Genomic DNA, 19875 nt, shown 5'->3' with positions numbered 1-19875 from the left:
CTATAGACTTTTACCATTATTGGTTTTGTTACTTGAAATTATAATTGGAACAATTAGAGATGCATCAGTGGAAAGGCAATGAAAGAGGGCCATTAAGTGCTAATAAATGCCTCTCCTCATGGGAATGGAGATCTTTTCTTTTCTAAGTATTTGAGCTCTTTTCACTGGTGCTTTTAAGTGGCTAGAAATAACACTTGCCACACGCTTGTGGAATACTCTGGATGCCAGGGGGTTCATTTCGTTCTGTATTTGAATTGAACACACTGTAGTTGGAATTTGTGTTGATTCTTTTGTTTGTTTAAGCATTCATTCTATGTTTTGCATTAACCTTTTCTAGTGGCAGGCAGTGAAACAATAGTGAAAGCTCTTAGAGAATGAATGAGGTCTTTAGGTAGCTGATGACTGTCAAAATAGCAGATGAAAAGGTTAAAGTTATAGGTGTTTATTTTGGTACATTTTCCTTTTCATACAAAAAAATCTAGATACACTAGGCCCCCGCTTATCTGTGTTTTTGCTTTCCATTGTTTCAGTTACCCACTGTCAACCTTGGTCTGAAAGTATTAAATGGAAAATTCCAGAAATACACAATTCCTAAGTTGTAAATTGTGCACCATTCTGAGTAGCATGATGAAATCTCTTGCCTTCCTGCTCTGTCCTGCCCGGGATGTGAATCGTCCCTTTGTCCAGCATATCCTCGCTGTCTATGCTCCTTGCCCATTAGTGTACATATAGGGTTTGCTACTGTCTGAAGCTTTAGGCGTTCACTGGGGGTCTTGGAACATATCCCCCACAGATAAGGGGGGACTAGTGTACAGTGTGACAAACTGGATGTAGTCTACCCTAAGCCACATGCCTATGGCTAGCAAGACATAATCACTACTCATCCATATGAAAACAAATTCAGGTAGGGCAACTTACCACTACTAAAAATAATGATAATGATGATGATGATAATGATAATAATAATTAAAATGATCATAGTAATAGCAATTAATATTTTTTGACTACTTACTATTTGCTAGATGTTCCTAAAAGTACTTCAGTCTTCTTGTCTACTCTATAAAAATGCAAAATGCTCTGGAAACCAAATATTATTTTTGAGACTCATTTGGCAAATCTTATATTGACCCAAACTCATTTACTGGCAGACTGTTCACAGTTTGTGTTTATCACTCCTTATGAGAATTCATTTGTTTTGATATGGAAATATTCTTAATTTTGTGTTTGATTCCAGGATGCTGCTTCAGACTCTGCTGGGGGTGTTATTCAGTATAAGTTTTATGCATCATTTTACCTTTCTAAAATCTGAAAAAGTCTAAATTGCATATTACATCTGGCCACCAGCAGATAAAGGATCATATGATTGTATTGTTACCCCCCCACCCCACCTATTTACAGATGAGGGAATTGAGCCATTAGTAGAGTGGATCAAACCCAGGTATTTTAGTGCTAAAATCTGTGCTTTAAACCACCATGCTATACTGCCTTATAAAGAAGTGTTTAAAAGCATTTTACAGAAATAAATATTATATTATTTGTTTATCTGATAAAGCTCCAGTGAAGATAGAGAAATTCAGATTTGAATAGAATTGTTCCATTAATATCTCTCTATTCTCAGCTTCCCATGTTAAGTACTGTCTTAATCACTGATCGCCATGGATCTATTAGTAGATGTTGCCAGTTCTGATTGTTCTATCTTCAACCTAATGGTCTATTCTTCTTTGGATTTATTAAATTTTCAAGTTTGCTTGCTTGTTTTTAAAAAATTGCTGTGAGGTCTAGGAGAAGAGCAAACATTGCTGCTGAGGCAAATGATGCTTTGAGGTGCCCTGAATGAAGTTGCTCTAAGTGAGGAAGTACGTGACCAGCCAGGCTGGCACAGTAGATTATTTGGACTGTGAACAAAATTGTCTACTTAGTCACACACTATGAGTTTCCTGACTGTTGGACATTTAGTTTACGTATTATTTTTAATATACACAAGTGGGTAATATAGTCTAATGGATGTACTCTGAGAAGTGTAGAGAAAGTATTTAATAATTCTTGAGGTTACTCATTAATATACCATCCTTAGCAGAATTTATTGAGTAGTAAACAAGAATTTATTGAACTCTGTTATTCTGTTATGGCTATTATTAGTACATTTCAGGACTTGAAGCTATTAAAATATTTTCCCTAAACTTTTTATTAAGGATATAGTTTCAGGAGTAACCTTTAGGATGAGAAATAGCTAAATACTTATAATGTGTGTCTGTCTGTATCTATCTATTTTTCACATGACAAATGTATATACATATGCACATATATATCACCTACTGGATATCAATTGAGTGCTTTTCCCTTCTTTACTCCTTCTTTACTGTAATTGATCTTTATAATTTTCAAGTCAATGATATAGGATCATGAAAGCAAATCAATTAAACAGACAAGAAAAAAGACTTTTTAGGTAAGAAAAAATAATAGATCACATACATGATCCTTCTATCTTTAATTGTAAATGTTTACATATTTATTTTAAAAATCACCTCATAAAATTTGTCTTCTCAATAAATTGACAGTTTTAATTCCTAGAGGACTGACTTTATTTGTTCATCAAGTCGTAGCTGAGCACTTCCTTTGTGTCAGGTGCTGTGCCAAACACTGGCTGTACAGCAATGGGCAAGACAGTCCTGTTCTAAGAGAGCTTATCTGGGTGGGGAAGTGACTGGGGCTCATGGTACTCTGGGGACAAAGAGGAGAAGCATCTAATATACCGATATATTAGGAAAGGCTTTCCACAGGAGGCTGTGTCAACATCTGTCTTTAAGGGTGAGCTGGGAAAGAAAGGACATTGGAGAAAGTCTTCTGTGGTGGAGGAGTCAACACAGAAGTGTGAAAATAGTGTGAAATCACTTGGGAACCAGATGTTCTAGGAATAAAGTGTTTGCATGGGGGAATGATGGATGAGGCTTCTAGAGAGTTAGAGAGAAGCTGTATCCAAGGATCCACTTAAATCCTTCCTGGCTAATTGGAAAATCGGATTTGATTCTTCATAAATAAACAGGATGTCGTTATGGCACTCTGTTCTGTTTCAATGGAGAAACCAACTTATGCTTTTTTGGCTTTGAATTAAATACCTCATTTTTCTTCTAAAATCTTCAAAAAGTGAAAATAAAAGAGTACAGTGTTGGCTAGGGAAGCTCACTACTACTTTTTTTTTTTGAGACAGGATCTTGCTCTGTCTCCTGGGCTAGAATGCAGTAGCATCATTGTAGCTCACCACAACCTCAAGCTCCTGGGCTCAAGTGGTCATCCTGCCTCAGTCTCCCAAGTAGCTGGGACTATAGGTGTGTGCTACCATGCCCGGCTAATTTTTCTATTTTTTATAGAGACAGTGTCTCACTCAAGTGGTCGTCCTGCCCTGGCCTTCCAAAGTGCTGGGATTGCAGGCATGAGCCACTGGCCCAGCCTCACTTCTACTTCTATCCATGCTCTTCCTTTCCAGCCTCCTGCCAAGGACCTGGTAATAAACATTCAGGACCAAGGACAGTAATTGGGCCCCATTTCTTCATCTGAAGCTTTATTTAGTAGGGGAAGGGTTGAAGTGGGCTGCTTAAACCAGTCCTGCCCTAGTCACTGGGTAAGTGTTCTCTTGTCCTTATATCTTCTCACTGGCTTGTTTGGTCTTCTGCAGGTGGACCTTTCCTAGTCACTGCAGTGCCAAAGTACAAAGGTCTGAGATTCATGTATGGGCTTCATGGAAAAGAAACAAGGGAGGCCTTTCAGCCTCTTTGGTACTAGGCCTTAGGAATGCCTCTTACCTAGGCCAAGTGAGGGTTCCAGATGGTCCATCCCATGTTTCCAGGGTTGGCAAGGGAATGAATTGGAGTTTGAGGTGAATGACATCTGACTTTGTACTTTCCATATGCATCTCTTTTAGAAACTGTCGGAAAAGGTGGCTAATAGGACTGAATGTTTAGCATTCTGAGTTTTCTTATTTGTTTTGATCTATAGCACACATTCTAAGTGGGGTTGATATAGCCCAAACTGTTTCTTGTGGAACAAAAAACTCCTACTCTTTTGTTTAAAACACAGATATACATAGAGCACATATACTGATATACAGTATATCTATGATATTGAACTTAATAGGGGAAAATTTAATGGGAACAAATATCAAATAAACCTCTTTAGGGGGACAATGATTAAAAGAAGGTTGAGAAACACTGGTCTAAAGCATAGCATCTTGTCTGTCTGTCTCTCTCCCTCTGTCTCCGTCTCTGTCTCTCTCTCCCCACCCCCCTGCCCCCCATAGTACAAGACTGGTTCCAGTGTCTCATAATGTCACCACTATCATAGGCTTTTTGTCTTTTTTTGCTCTGCCATTTTTAGCACATAGCATCCACCTGTAAGACTGCCTTGTGGTGTTAAGGTGGTTGTTGCAGCTCCTCTATGACGTATAACTGACAGGGAGAAGAAATAAGAGGAAGCACAAAAGGTACACGTCAACTAAATCAGGCCCTTTTAGAGGAACCATTCTGGGGTCAGTCAACCACCTCTAATTACATCTTACTGGCTAGAAGTTGGTCATGTGGACACCCCATTTGTAAGGGAGGCTGAGAAATGCAAGTTAATTTATTTGTCTATCAAAGTTGGGCACATTGCCATTCCCAACAAAATTTGGATTCTATTAATAAGAAAGAAAGAAAGGGAAAATGGTTATTAGGTAGGCAGCTAGCAGTCTTTTTAGTAGTATCTTTTGCCATTCATTTTTCTGGCCGCTAACCAGGATAAGGTGTAATCTGTGCTTTGGAATAAAGTGAATGCTAAGTGCCTTTATTTTGTGCTAGGGCTCATTAATCTGGGACTTTAAATTCTTGAACAAACTGACTTTGTGAATAAGCAAATAAAATGGGTTACATATTAAGGTATTAAGTTCTCAAGAGCGATTCCTGGTGGAGAGAGCACCCAATATTCACAAACTGAGAACTGCCTTCTTCATTCAGTTTACAAAACTCTGACTCAGAAATGTTTGCATTCTAAATATTTCAGTGGGAACCATTAATTCTTGATTAATTAGATTTAATGAAAATATATGGTTCAGAAATTTTGAGTTTTGTGAATAATAGGTGAATATTGAAATTTAGTAGATGTCAATAAAAAATAAATAACAGCATTGTGTTTCTTGTAATTGAATTTATAAATATGTTTTTCAAACAAAACGATGGTGGCATTGAATGCTTCAAATTATGGAGTAACCAATAGCATCGAAATGTGATCCTTTAGAAATCTGTAAGCACTAATATTCTTGATGTGTGCCAATAATTTAGGGGAAAAATGTAAATTGCAATGGAAAATATCTGGATCTTGGTGAAATTACTTCCTTCAGCAATTAAAGTGATATTGTAATGGTTGGCAAAGCTCCAGGATTTGGGCACACAGCACAGAGCCATTTTAACAGTACCGTTGTGTTCGAGTATAGAATCAAATCCATGATCTCAGTGCTTCTTGGGGCATGGGGTGGGCCGTATTTAGTAGTGATCTGTTTGTCTGTCTGTCTCTGTCTCTCTCCACCCCTCTTCCTTTTCCTCTTTCCCTGTCTCCCTTTCTGTCTCTTTTTTGTTGAATTATCATTTTGAAGTATTGTGAGGTAGTAATCCTACAGGGATTATTTTGGAGCACAGAAAATTATACTTTGAAGATTAATTTTTTAAAGAGATTTCTCTGTTTTTAAGGACTAATTTTTAAAAGTATATTGGTTCTTGGGTTTTTTGAAAAATTTGTTTTCTTCAAATTCCATTCCATGTCTTTAGATGTAGTAATATTGGCCTTTCTGTTACTCTGTAATTTGTACTTTGGTAATACTTTCAGATCTTAAATGTTCATAATAAAAATATTAATTTAAATGACCTAAGCAAATTATTGGTAAATTGAAAGTCATCTTGCCTGTTCTTTCTGTCCATATAATGCCACTTAACTGTCTGCCAGTTGGGAAGGAAATTAGATATGGGAATGTTTTTTCTCCATGTTATGAATATAATGAGCAATGAGGAATCTTCCTGAAAAGGTGGGTAGTTAAACATATCTGGGCATTGAAGGAGGCACTGGGAAACACACAGGGGTGGGGGAGCAGACTTGCAATGAGAGCAATGTGACAAGTGTGTGTTGAGAGCTTAGATAGAGGCATGTACAGGGTGTGGGGGTCTCAAAGAAGGTTCCCAGAGAAGATGACATGGAGCTGAGTGTTGAAGATTAAGTAGAAATTGGCTAGAGGGAGGAGCAGGGGGACGGTATCCTATGAGGAGGTTGGGGGTGTGTGCCTAGGCACCAAGCCTGAGAATGCAGGTGCTCGTAGAGACTCCCACTAGAGGGCAAGGCTTTTGTTCTGCTTTGTTTGCTGTTGTATCTCCAGTGCCTAAAGCTGCATTTAATATGTAGTAGGCACATAAAGCATATTTGTTGAAGTGAAAGGTTAAATTAATTATAAGGAGTCCTATGCCTCTGATGCAGGGTTTTTCTGGGGGAGTGTTGAGAAATAAAAGATTTTGTATGTGATACTAAGGTTCGGATTTCATGCTAAAGATGATGGGGCGTCATTTAATGATTTAAATCTGAAAATGATGTGGTGGAACTTGTGTCACTGTTGAAGTTGTATTGGAAGCTGCTCCAACTGGATGCAGGGAAATTAATTGCGAGATGATTGCAGCAGTCTGTGTGAGAGTTGATGTCACCTGGAGTGGTGATTGAAATAGAGAAGAGAGTATAACTTTAAGAGATATTAAGAAGGTAGAATCAGCAGGACTTGATGATTATTTGGAGCATGAAGACAGAGGCGGATGGAGGATGGATGACTCCTGGGTGCTTGGCTTAGCTGATGTATATGGATGCTGATGATGTAGGTCATGACTGGGAATGAAGGAAGAGCATGTTGGATAGATTATAAGAAACTGAGTTGTAGAGATGTTGGTTTTGAGGCATCTAAACGGAAATGTTTCAGAGGTTTGTGTGACTGTTGAGTTCTAGTATTTGGCATATCTCTCTGGAGGTCCCCTTTCAATCTCTTAGTTCTACTTCTTTCAGGTACCTGTGAAGTGTTGGTATTTCTGAGAGTCAGTACTAATCACTTTCCCAATTCCATTTCTACTACTCATCTATTCTTTTGGCTTCAACTACCTGCTTTGTTGATGACTGTCACATTATTATCTCCAGCCAGGACTTTCATCTTGAGTTTCAGCTGTTCCGTCTAACTGTGTACTCGTCTCCATTTGGATATTCCCCAGGCATGTAAAGGTCAATGTGTACAAATATGGGCCCCTCATCTTCCTCCCTGACTTTTTTTTTTTTTACAGTGTAGCATAGTCAGTGGTCAAGAAGAGCACAGATGTTAGAGTTAGACTCTCACGATTTGAGCCTCAAATGTCACTTACTACCTTTGTGACCCTGTGCCCATTACGTGACTTTTCTGTGCCTCAGTTTTCTCATATCTGAAGTGAAAATAAATAACAATAGCACCTACCTCATAGGATTGTTATGTGATCAAGTAAGTTAATATATGTAAAGCAATTAGGCTGGTGCTAGCACATAGTAAGCACTATATAAATATCACTTATAACCAGATCTTCCTGTATTTCCTTTCCTGATTGTGATACCACTGTTTGTCCATCCACTCAAACTAGAAATGTGAAATGTACACTAATTCCTCCATATCACTGCATTTCACATCAAAGTGATCATTAAATCCTGTCATTTATCTTCTCTCCATGTCCCCCATTACTGCCTGGGACTTAAACTTTATTATCTTCTTTCTGAATGACCTAGACTGGCTGGCGACTAGTCTCCCTGTCTTTAGTTTTTGCCTTTTCAACATTCTCTATATAGTCCCCAGTGATTATTTTGAAATGCAAATCTGATCACTTAAAACTCTTCAGTCCCTTCCAGTTCTCACAGAAAACAAACAAACAAACACAAACTACCCACGAAGGCTTCTCAGGTCGGCTCCTGCTTCCTTCTCCAGACTCTTCTCCGTCTCATTCTGTCCTTCCTTTAATATTTACAGTTCCTTAATGTTCTGTGCTATTTTGGTCTTTCATGTCTTTGCACATCCTGATTCTCTGTGAAGTGCCTCCTACTTCATGTTTCTTCTCTGAAATTGTTTCTGGCAGGTCCTCCAAGCAGAATAGACCTTCCTTGCTCTACATCAATACTGCACCTTGTGTGGAGCTTAACCATAGCACCTGTTGCGCTTATTGTAACATTTGCATATCATTCTCCTCCAAGACTGAGCTTATTTATCTGTGAATGAATCAGCTACAGTGAATTAACTTCTAGGAGACTGTGAGTTATATCTCCCATCTTCAGTCAAGGGTAGATGGTAAACATTTAGTTACTGTACAGATAATCTGGTTAATGATCATTTACATCTATACTGAAGGCAGCCATTTCTTTAGTTACTTTATTTGCTGCCAAGGGAGAAAATTCCTTTTAGCTTTGGTGATACAGCAAGTGTGCTCTCCTTTTTCAGGCTTCCAAAGGTCATTCATTTCCTAGTGGAGCAATAATAGTATTACCTGGTAAGTAAGGTTCTGGAAGAGCCAATAAGAGACGTTATCAAGATGGTTCTTAGACCATAGTGTGGGAATTATTCTCTACTTTTTGTCTAGCAGTCAGGAAGCCATAAAATAGCATTAACTTACTGGCTGAAGACCAGCTGTTATGACTGTGCAGATTAACACTTTATTGAGGTGTGCTGAGAGAGAAGAAAAGCATTTGAGTTGTAATTGCTGTGTGGCATCCAGAGAAAAGCACTCTCCCTACCTAAAAATCTGAATAGACCAACCATAAGTAAGGCATTCAGGCAATAGAATGGGGTTAATTTAATTATGCTTGGTCTTAAGATTTCTCAGCCTACTATAGTGGCTCACACTTACAATCCTAGCACCCTGGGAGGCTGAGGTAGGACGATCACTTGAGCCCAGGAGTTTGAGGTTGCTGTGAGCTGTGATGATGCCACTGCACTCTAGCCTGGGGAACATAGTGAGACCCTGTCTCAAAGAAAAAAAAAAAGATTACTCTTCTTATGCTTTACCTTGAAGGTCCATTTTGGATATATTTATTAGACAATAAATGTTTAATTAAAGTATAGTCTAAATCCAAAGTAATACTAAAGGTACAGTCACTATTTTTCCTGTATTAATTAATTAATTAATTTTAAAAATAATTTTTAAATTTCATTTTGGCTAGTTGATTTGGCAGGTGAGTTGTTACATACTCCTTAGCAGATTCTGACTTCCATGGCCACCGTCCTGCTTACTGTATTAATTTAACAAAGTAATTTTCTCATAAGATATCCTTATGGGAGAAAACCAATCGCCTATTGCACAGAAAATAATAAAATTCAAGTGGATGATTGCGCCCAATGGCTAATGGATTATTCGAGATTGTTTGTGTCAGTGCCTTTGCTCGCTGTTGATGGGAGCAGGGATAAGAGCTTTCCAAACCATTGCAGCTTGTCAACACCAAGAGGACAGTTCAAATAGAGTTTGTGGCTCCTCATCTCCAAATTCCATTCATGAAATGTTAAAATATTGTATGTAGGAACTTAATTTTTTTAGGTAAGAGAATACTACAATATCAGGGAAAGCACATTGTGGTGTATTATAGCAATAATAATAGTAACACATTTTTCTATGGTGCTTGGGTTTTAAAAATGTTGCCTATATGTTGCATTTCATTTGATCTATACAGTTTGGAGCATAGTTAGGGTTATCTCGGTTTAGTAATAAAAGAAACTCAGTTTCAGAGAGAATTTTGTCCATTCAGTGGTAGAGATGGTATTTAAAGCAAAGCTGTCGTTCAAAGGCTCATCCCCTTAGCTCACACAACGGGAGTATGTGGTTTTTATTTTGGGCACATGGTTTTTATTTTGCTGGGTCATCAGAATGAGATATATCTTTAGGATGCCAAATGAGCTGCTTACTATTCAGAAGAGAGAAATAAAAGCCCTCTAGCGTTTTATTGCATTTCAGACATTCCTGAGAACTGGGAAAGACTTCCAAATAGCAAGGTTTTGTTGTCAAATCTTTTGACTTTTGGTGGGGATGTATGTGTCGGAAGTAGTGCTGGTAAGAGCCATGAAGGGTACCAGTAAGTGAGTTAAGAAGGGGGTTGAATACCTGAATCCATTTATTACTCTTAAGGCAAAGTTATTTGCTTAATCAAAAAGTAGATAGAGAAGGCCAGGCTTGGTGGCTTACACCTGTAATCCTAGCACTCTGGAAGGCTGAGGTGGAAAGATTGTTTGAGGCCAGGAGTTGGAGACCAGCCTAGGATAGAGCAAGACTCCATCTCTACTAAAAATAGAAAAATTAGCCTAGCAAGGTGGGCGCGTGCCTTTAGTCCCAGCTACTCAGGAGGCTGAGGCAGGAAGATCATTTGAGCCCAGGAATTTGAGGTTGCAGTGAGCTACGATAGCACCACTTCACTCTAGCCTGGATGACAGAGCAAGTCGCTGTCTCAAAAAATAAAAATAAAATAAAATGTAGAGAAAAGCATTAGATGTATTAATGTCTGTGAATTTACTTTGCAGCCAGACATATGATAATTATTTTCTATTTAAAATGCTTGATATATTCTATTTTGCTTTAATAAAAGCAAAGGCATTGTTCAAAGGGATTGTTATAAATCTACAGTATAAATGTATGGTTACAAGCATGAGTCAAAGCAGGTCCCAACATGAAGATTATTAAGGGACTAGACCTCTTTTCTTCCTTCTTTTTTTCCTCTGTCCTTCCTTCTCTACCTCTTTTTTTGTTTAAAGAAAATATTTTATTAATTTGTTAAATGGCCATTCATCATTTCTCTTTGGCATCTATACATCCTAAAATCTCATTCGTGGTCCTCCTAGCTCAAACAGATTCCCTTCATCTCTTTTGAGCTGGACTTTGGACTTTTGTTTTGTTTTCCCTTCTTTCATTTTGATCTTCTAATTAACCTCTTCCTTTTTGGTTCTAGGCATAGAGTAGGTGCTTTGCTCATTTTGATTAAATTTTAAATGATTATCGAAACCATCCAAACTGGCAATTATTCTAATATAGAATATTTGGAGATATTCTATATATTCTATATTCTAATATAGAATAATCGGAGAACTGGAGAACATTAAAAGTGTAAATATTTAGTTATATGTATTTAGATATATTCAAAATATCATCATGAGAAGAGTATTGGTCTCTCTCCAGTGTGGTTCATCTGTTCCTTTCTTTAATGGTTTTCTGTGTGCATGTCTTTATATGTCCATTATACTCCAAACTCTTGTTGTCTACCTAGAATGAATCCATGTCCACAGCATCTCCCTAGCACTTCTTAGTTTCTCAGTGAATTGTTTTTCATGAATAAATAATATCATTTATTTCAGGTGCAATTTTAAAGAGCAAATACTAATCTGTAGTTTCATTATTCTTTATTGTAGTAACATACAGTGACGTTCTAAATGAACATTAGCCTTGGAGTTAAGGAGAAAAGTCATTAACTTAGTGAAGAGACTTTACCGTTATTTCCTCTGTTAGAATATACGCTAGCACCTGTAAAATAAATTAGTTGTAGTAGGGGAAATTTTGCCTAATTCTATCTCTGGGGCTCTCCATTCCAAAGTTATCAGTGCAGCTAAAGGTTGGGTTTTGGAGCATTCTCACTGGACTTTGCCTATTTTATAAGCTGCTGTTCATTGAAATCCCATCTGTGTTGAAGCTCTGTTCTGCCAAATTTCTTGCAAAACTCATAGTATGCCCCATACCATTATCACCCACTGAATGGTTGAGTAACATATCTTGACTTGAGGCCAGTGTTTTTCAAACTTTGGTGAGCATCAGAATCCCCTGAGAGGCTGTTAAAAGTACAGATGCCACATACCTTCCCCTGCATGTTATGAATCTGTAGCTTCAGGATGGGTCCTGGGTATCTGTAGTCCTTTCTGGTGGTCCTGGAACCACTTTTTGGAAAACACTGATGTTGAGTGAAAAGTTTACTTTGAATGGAATTCTGTGATGATTCTTCTAAAAGTTGTGAGGCATTCTAAATGTATTTAAAAACTATGATATTGGCATGTTTATGATATCATTGGCATTGCAGAATTAGTAATAATTTATGTGGCATTGCAGATGTAATTTTACATGGTACTTTCTTTGCTGTAGTTTTATTGGTCTGTATATTAATATGTCATTTAAAGTATCTTTATTTATCAAAACCCCCATTTATCAGGAATAAGAACAAATAAAACTCATGTTGCAATATTTTTTCTGCTGTTAATTTCTATAGACACAATATTTATTTCTACTTTATTCCACATTTTATGTGTCTTTTTGTTGGTGAAAATTTTCAGTACATTTAGAAGATACAATCTAATGTCCCTGTAGTAAGGTCAGTATTTGATGGTGGTAATGGTCATCTTAAGGCCAGAGAAAGTACTGAATTTCTTAATCATCAAAAAGAGTTTGAGGATTAATTTCAGCATCAAATGTTTTTATTAATACTGATTCACTGAAAATCAAAGTGAATTGATAATACACAGAAACTTAATGCAAACTTTTATTTATTCTAGCTAAATGAATGAAGACATGTTATGATAATTCATATGCATTAATATTCAATATAATGCCCTCTTCACTCTTTTTTTTAAAACTTTGCAAATACTTCTTTTATAAGATGGGTCTAGCATTCTTTAGATACATTGAGAGGTTGGGAATTAGGAGAATTACTGTGGAACTTGACTTATAAATTTGTAGCTGATTAATGCCTTAATCTTTTATTTCTTATTTTTTTAGGGACTTTCTCCCTCGAGGGTCGGGCATTGTAACAAGACGACCTCTTGTGCTGCAGCTTGTTACTTCTAAAGCAGGTAATGAATGAGGTTGTTTACTGCATGGGGGAGCACATCCCGCAGCACCTGTTGCTGCCATGCCTTGCTGTTGGGTTGTACCAACAGAAATGTTTTTGTGATCACTCTGCTGTGGGCAGCTGCCTACATTTCTCTCCAGAATGCTCCCTCCTTCATTGCTCTTTTAATTCTTTTTATTACATTAGATAATCTCATTTGCACGTATTTTTCTTAACAACTACTATTTTGTATGCCTAGAAAATAATATCTGCTGATTGTAATCCATCTGTATCATTTTCCAGTACAGCATAACCACTAGTACTCCTTTGGTATACTTCCATCCTGTGTATGTGTGTGTATGTGTGTGTGTCTTCTTGGGGATTTTTTAAGTCACAAAATTCCACAGCCATGTAATATCTGTGTGTATGTGTGTATGTGCATGTGTATCTAATTTATATTTATATCTAATGTGCTGTGCTTGCTCCTCTCCTGAACACCATGCTAATTTGATAGGCAAAGGAGGCTTTGTTTTCATTTTATTTCAGCAACTGGTGACATTGAACTGTTTTCTGTATTTATTTGCCATTTGTGTTTCTTCTCTTGTGAATTGGCTGCTTTTACTTTTCCCCATTTCTTCTTGAGGACTTTACTATATTTTCCTATCAATTTCTTTGAGTGCTTTAGATTTAAGCACTCATAAAAATCATGCCTCATAAGTTGCAAATATTTTTAACAGCTTCTTTGAGATATAGTATACATACCATATAATTCAGCCAATTAAAGTTTACAATTCAACATATTTAGTCTATTTACAGTCAGCTTTAGAACTTTTCCCTCACTCCCAAAAGAAACCCTGTATGATTTCCCTCTTACCCCTTTCCACCACCTCCTTTCGCCCCACCACTCCATCCCTAGGTGCTAATGACCTACAGAGTTCCCCATTCTGGACATTTCATATGAATGGAGTCATATGATATGTGGTCTTTTGTAATTGGCTTCTTTCACTTAGCATAATGTTCTCAAGGTTCATTCATATTGTAGCATGTATTAGAACTTCATTCCTTTTTAGGGCTCAATAATATTCCATTGTCTGGATAGATCACATTTCACTTATCCATTCATCAACTGAAGGGCATTCAAGTTGTTTCCACCCTTTAGTTATTACGAATCATTCTGCTGTAAACATTCATACACATACATGTTTCTGTGTGGACATGTGCTTTTTTTTCTCTTGGAAATATACCCCATAATGTAATGGCTGGACCATATGGTAGCTCTCTGTTTAATTGTTTAAGGAACTAACAGACTGTTTTTCAAAGTAGCTGCATCATTTTACATTCCCACCAGCAGTGTATGAAGGTTCCAATGTTTCTACATTCTCCCCAACACTTATGGGTATGAAGAGGTATTTCATTGTAGTTTTGGTTTGGATTTTCCTAATGACTAATGATATTGAGCATCTTTTCATGTGCATAATGATCATTTGTATATCTTTTTTGGATAAATGTCTATTCATCCCCTTTGCCCATTTTAAAATTGGGTTCTTTGCCTTTTTATTATTGAGTTGTAAGAGGTATTTATATATTCTAGATACAAATCCCATATTAGATATAATTTGCAAATTTTTTTCCTGTTCTGTAGTCTGTCTTTTCACTTTCTTGATGGCGTCCTTTGAAGCACGAACGTTCTTAATTTTGATGAAGTCTAATTTATCTACTTTTTCTTTCATTGCTCATGATTTGAGTGTTATATCTAAGGATCTTCTGCCAAAATCAAGGTTATAAAGGTTTATTCTATGTTTTCTTTTAAGAGATTTATAGTTTTGCTCTTACATTTAGGTCTTTGATCTATTTACAGTTAATTTTTTTATGAGGTAAGTGTCCAACTTTATTTTCTACATGTGGATATCCAGTAGTTCCAGCACCATTTGTTGAAAAGACTGTTCTTTCCCAATTGTATGATCTTGGCACCTTTGTTGAAAATCTGTTGACCATAAATACATGGGATTATTTTTGGATTCTCAGTCTGTTCAGCTGATCTATACATCTATTCCTTGTGCCAGTATCACACTGTTGTAATTACCCTTGCTTTGTAATAAGTTTTGAATTTGAGAATTGTGAGTCCTTCTACTTTGTTATTTTTTTTTCAAGATTCTTTTGGCTCTCCTGGGTCCCTTGAAATTCTATATTTAGAATCAGCTTCTTTTATCCCAGGAATGCAAGAACTGGTTTAACATCTGAATATCATTGTATGTAATGCATCATATGAACAGAAAGAAAAAACTTAGAGGATCATTTCAATAGACTCAGAAAAAGGATTTGACGAAATCCAACACCTACTCATGATGAAAACTCCTAGTAAACTAGGAATATGTAGAGGGGAACTTCCTCAATCTGATAAAAGGCATCTATGAAAAACACATAGCTAAAATCATACTTAGTGGTGAGGACTGGATGCTTTCCCTCTAAGATCAGGAACAATACAAAGATGTCTGTTCTTGCCACTTCTATTCAGTATTGTACTGGAGGTCTAGCCAGGGCAATGGAGGAAAAGAAAGAAATAAAAGGCATCCATATTGGAAAAGAAGAAGTAAAACTATTTATATATGCAGATGATATTATCATGTATATAGAAGATTCTAAGGAATCCACTAAATAACTATTAGAAGTAATAAATTATTTCAGCAAAGTTGCAGGATACAAGATCAATACACAAAAACCAGTTGTATTTCTATATACTTGCAATGAATGATCCAAAAATGAAATTAAGAAAACAATTCTATTTATAACAGCATCAAAAAGAATATACTACTTAGAAATAAATTTAATGAAAGAAGTGTAAAATTCATACTTTGAAAACTAAATCATTGTTCAAAGAAATTAGAGAAGATCTAAATATTTGGAAAAACATCCCATGTTCATTGATTGGAAGATTTAACAATGTCAATATTCCCCAAAGTGGTCTACAAATTAAATGCAATCCTTGTCAGAATCCCAGCTGAAGTCTTTGGAGAAATTGTAGATTTAAAAAAAAATTTTTTTTTCTTTCTTTTTTTTAAATAAAATGTCCTAGGAGCTGGTTGAGAAATTACAGATATTTTTAACTTCTTTTTTATTGTTAGAAAATCTGTACTAAGTTTGATTCAAAGGAATAGAAGTGCTTGCTGTCCATGGAAGTGCTGATTCAAGTGCTGTCATTTGAAAAAAGTGAGTTATTTGCAAATCTAAAAGGCAGCAGTCACTATTCTAGGCCCTGAAGATATGGCAATAAGTAAGACAAAGTCTCTGCCATTCTGGTGATTTATATTTTGGTTATATCATTTCTAATATGTAGAAGTTTTACTCTTTATGGTTGTAAAATCTGTACATTTAGATTTAAAGAAAAGTGAATATTTAGCACAATATTCTCCCTTTTCATACTTTTATAATATTTTAACTTTTAGTTCTTTACCTCAAATTTGGTTTCATGTATACTGAAACAATTTTTTCTCAGTCTCCTTTATCTTATATTAAATTCCTATAACTACCACAATCTATTTCTGAATTTCTTTCTGTGTTCTTGTAACAATTCCAAAGTGTTTTACTTTTGTGGGTTTATAATTTGTTTAATATCTTATTTGTCAGGACTATAGTCCTCTCCCCTTCACTTATTTTTATTTAGGGGTTCTATTCTATTTGTGTGGAAAAGTCTAGAAAAGTTTTGTAGAGACAAAACTATTGCCACTAGAATTATATTAAACCTATAGATTCGTTAGGAAACAATTTATGTCTTTAAAATATTCATAATTTTTTTCCAATCCAAGGACTATATAATTTTCATTTGTTCAAATCTTTTTTTCTATTTCTTAGCAAATTTTTTTATGATCTCTATATAGTGTCCATGCATTTCTAGTTAGGGTATTCATATTTACTTTTTGTTGTTCTTGTAAACAGTTTATTTTAAAAGTATATTTTCAAACTCCTCATTGCTGATCTATGTAAAATTCTGCTGCTTTTTTAATCTTAATTTTTAATTAACTATCTTATTCTATATTTGGCAGATTAAAATGTTTTAAATTGATTCCCTTGGGTATTTTAGTTATACAGTCATTTCATCTGCATTTCTTAATTTATTCAATAAATACTTATCATGCTTCACTTGACTAGCCTAAAATAAATACTTATCATGCAAATACTGAGATGGCTGAAGAAAGAGACGTGACCAGAATATTAATAAGCTTCTTTGCAGTGAGGACCTTTTGGTGAGTATAGACATGGGAAAAATGTTCTTACATAGTGAGCTCCTTCAGGAAGGTATAACACATGCTTCCTCCCCATACCCTTTTGTCTTGTGCCTTGTAAGTTCTTAACCATTCTTTCTTTACTCCGGTTAATCAGTGAGGACCATACAACACACTCCACCTCTCTTTCCCCAGGGAAAATGTCCTGTTTCTGCAATTTTTCAGGTACCTCAAATGGGGTTCTTGCCTTATAGCACTCTACTGGACCAGATGCCTGCTGAGAGCTTGGCTCATTTTTTGTCATACTAAGTGAATTCGCTCATAGGAAAATCCCATGTGACCACAGGCTTAGGTTGATGGAATACCAGTAAATGGCGGGAGGAAGCAAGCTGGGGTGTGTGTCCAACGTTAGTGCAGTTTGCTTGTGCCTTCAGATCTTAACTGGGATCAGTTCCATAAACAGGTCTTCCTTTTGATTGATTCACTCAGTGAATATTTATTGAATGACCACTGTGTGCCAGGAAAATATCACTGTCATCATGAGGCTTACATTCTAGTGGGGAGAAACCAACAATAAACAAAACAAATATATAGAACGTTGGGTAATGAAGAAAGTGAGCATTCAAGCCATGCTGATATTTGTGTAGACAGAGGGAAGCTAGAAGGTTGCAAACGGGGGCCAACAAGGAGGCCAGCAGGGCTGGATGGAAGTGGGGTGCATGAGGAGGGTTGTACAAGATGGGGTAAGGAGAGCTACTGTTGCTGTAACAGTAAGAAAGCTGATTGGAGAGGGTCTTGTGGGCCAGGGACCTTGAAAGGGAACATGATAAGAGGATTAGAGCCTGAAAGTAGGAGCCACTGAATGTCAGAGAAAGAAAGGATAGAGTGATTGAGGGACTGGAGACTGGATTAGGATCATTCCTTTATACATAAGGAGGATAGGGGGATACCTCTTCTATTGCAATCAAATGGAAAGAGGAAAATGTGGGGGAAGCTGCAGGTAAGTCTGTATTTTTAGTGGTAGAGAGTAGCAAGTTTCCTCATTTGATGACTTTATTTTCTCCAGGAAGTAGGAGACAGGTGTTTGCTGATAAGGATCATTTTCTCTTCTCATTTTCATTAGTCATGTCTCTCATTTCTCTTAGACATCTTAGTATGTGGGCCAGGACTTCCAGAACCATGCTTTGCTCTGAGTTGTGATGAAAATGCCTCTTGTGTTAAGCTATGCATATGTTATTTACTGTTTGTTTGTCCTGGTGAGGAACTGTTTTGTTCCTAATTTTTGAAAAGTTTTAAAGCATAATAAATAGGTGTGAAATTTTACTGAGTGCTATTTTGGCATTTATTGAGATAATCATTTAAGAAACTCTTTTGATATGGTTGTTTCACCCTTTACATTCATAGATTTCTTATTTAAGCATCCTTGAATTTCTAAGGTATACTTGATTATAGTAACTTATTCTTTTGTTCTACTGTTGAAGTAATTCCATTAGTTTATTTAGGTCATTTACATTTCATTCTCTATATATACTTCTATCTATCATTGTCCAAACATTGAATCAAAGCTATACTGCTCAGCATAAAATAAGTAGAGTAACTGTTTCTCTTGACTTTGTTCTCTTAGCTTTTGCAATCTTAAAAGCCCAGTGATGCATTTTAGTTCTGCTTCTGATTGAGGAGGGCTGCTAGCCTTGATTTTTACAGAGGGTTATGCCTTTGACTCAGGAGTTCAGATGTAGCAGTCATGGGCAGTAAGAGTGAGGCAAGGTTAGACTTGGGGCTGTGCTGGCACTTGGGTCCGGAGGCACGGGATGTCAGAGCACGTAGGGAACATCCAAAACCATATGGATACTGAGTATTCTAATGCAGTGATTTTCCTGCCATAACTCTAGAAGCTTTTATAAAGGGACTGGCAGGCCCAGGACAGGTACTATGTAAGAAACTATAATAATTAGTGGCTAACATTCTTTGAGCATAATCAGCATTAACAGCACTGCACGTTTTTTTCTTTTTTTTAGGCTAGTCAAGTGAAGCAGCGGGAGTGGAGAAGGAACAAAGGCATCTGTAACTGGTTGTGATCAATTAGTTGTAAACACCACTGCACTCAGACCAGCCAGCACTGCACATTTTAATAATATTTTTATTTAATCCTTATGAAAACCTTCTGAGATAGGTTTATGGTTCCCATTTTAGAAAAAGAGACATAGCAAGGTTAAGCAATTTATCCAAAGCCACACTGTTGGCAGGAGTGGGGCTTGTTACTAGTTTCTATATGATATTGTTAATATTGCATTTTTAAAAGAGGAAACTCTGATTTGCTTTTATATTTGCAGAACATACTGTGTTTTCTTATAGGGTATTTTTTATGTAAAGGAGCATGAATATGTGAATGGTAAATACAGAAATTATTTGATTAATTCATAATTACTGTCTAATTTCTAAAACAATGTCCATTTAGTAATATTTAACTGCGTGTCCCTACCTGCTGCTATATTAGTCGCTAAACCAAGCCAAAAAAATTAGAGGCCCTAAGCCTTATTTAATATAATTTGTTACAGGACACTTACTACTTAGCACAGAAGAACATTCCAAGAAATCGCATCATATTGTGAGGAAGGTGAGGAAAATCACTACTTCTCTTTTATTAATAAAGGCAAAAATTTTAAGAGATAGGGCCATGCAATTTGGTTTCAGAGAGGGGCACTTCTGAAGGTGTGGCTTGGAAGGATAAGAGCTGGACAAAGCATTGATGAGGTGTTAGGGAAAGACTGCAGTGTCAAGAGCAAGGGGGCTGGGAGAGGGTTTT

The 19875-nt window shown here is 36.5% G+C and overlaps 1 protein-coding gene across 8 annotated transcripts in view; it reads left to right on the top strand.

Annotated features, from left to right (window-relative positions):
• The window catches only part of DNM3 (dynamin 3), a 534534-nt gene that overhangs the window by 66290 nt on the left and 448369 nt on the right, over nucleotides 1–19875 (top strand). For all 8 annotated transcript variants that reach the window (XM_045547356.1, XM_045547359.1, XM_045547363.1 and 5 more), the window contains exon 2: nucleotides 12798–12871. In XM_045547356.1, the coding sequence (XP_045403312.1) occupies nucleotides 12798–12871 (74 nt within the window). The remainder of the gene's footprint in view (nucleotides 1–12797; nucleotides 12872–19875) is intronic.

The sequence above is a fragment of the Lemur catta genome, chromosome 3 (genome assembly GCF_020740605.2).
Source record: "Lemur catta isolate mLemCat1 chromosome 3, mLemCat1.pri, whole genome shotgun sequence".
Lineage (NCBI taxonomy): Eukaryota > Metazoa > Chordata > Mammalia > Primates > Lemuridae > Lemur > Lemur catta.
Note: the sequence above shows the minus strand (reverse complement) of the source record. Positions and strands in the feature narration are given on the sequence as shown.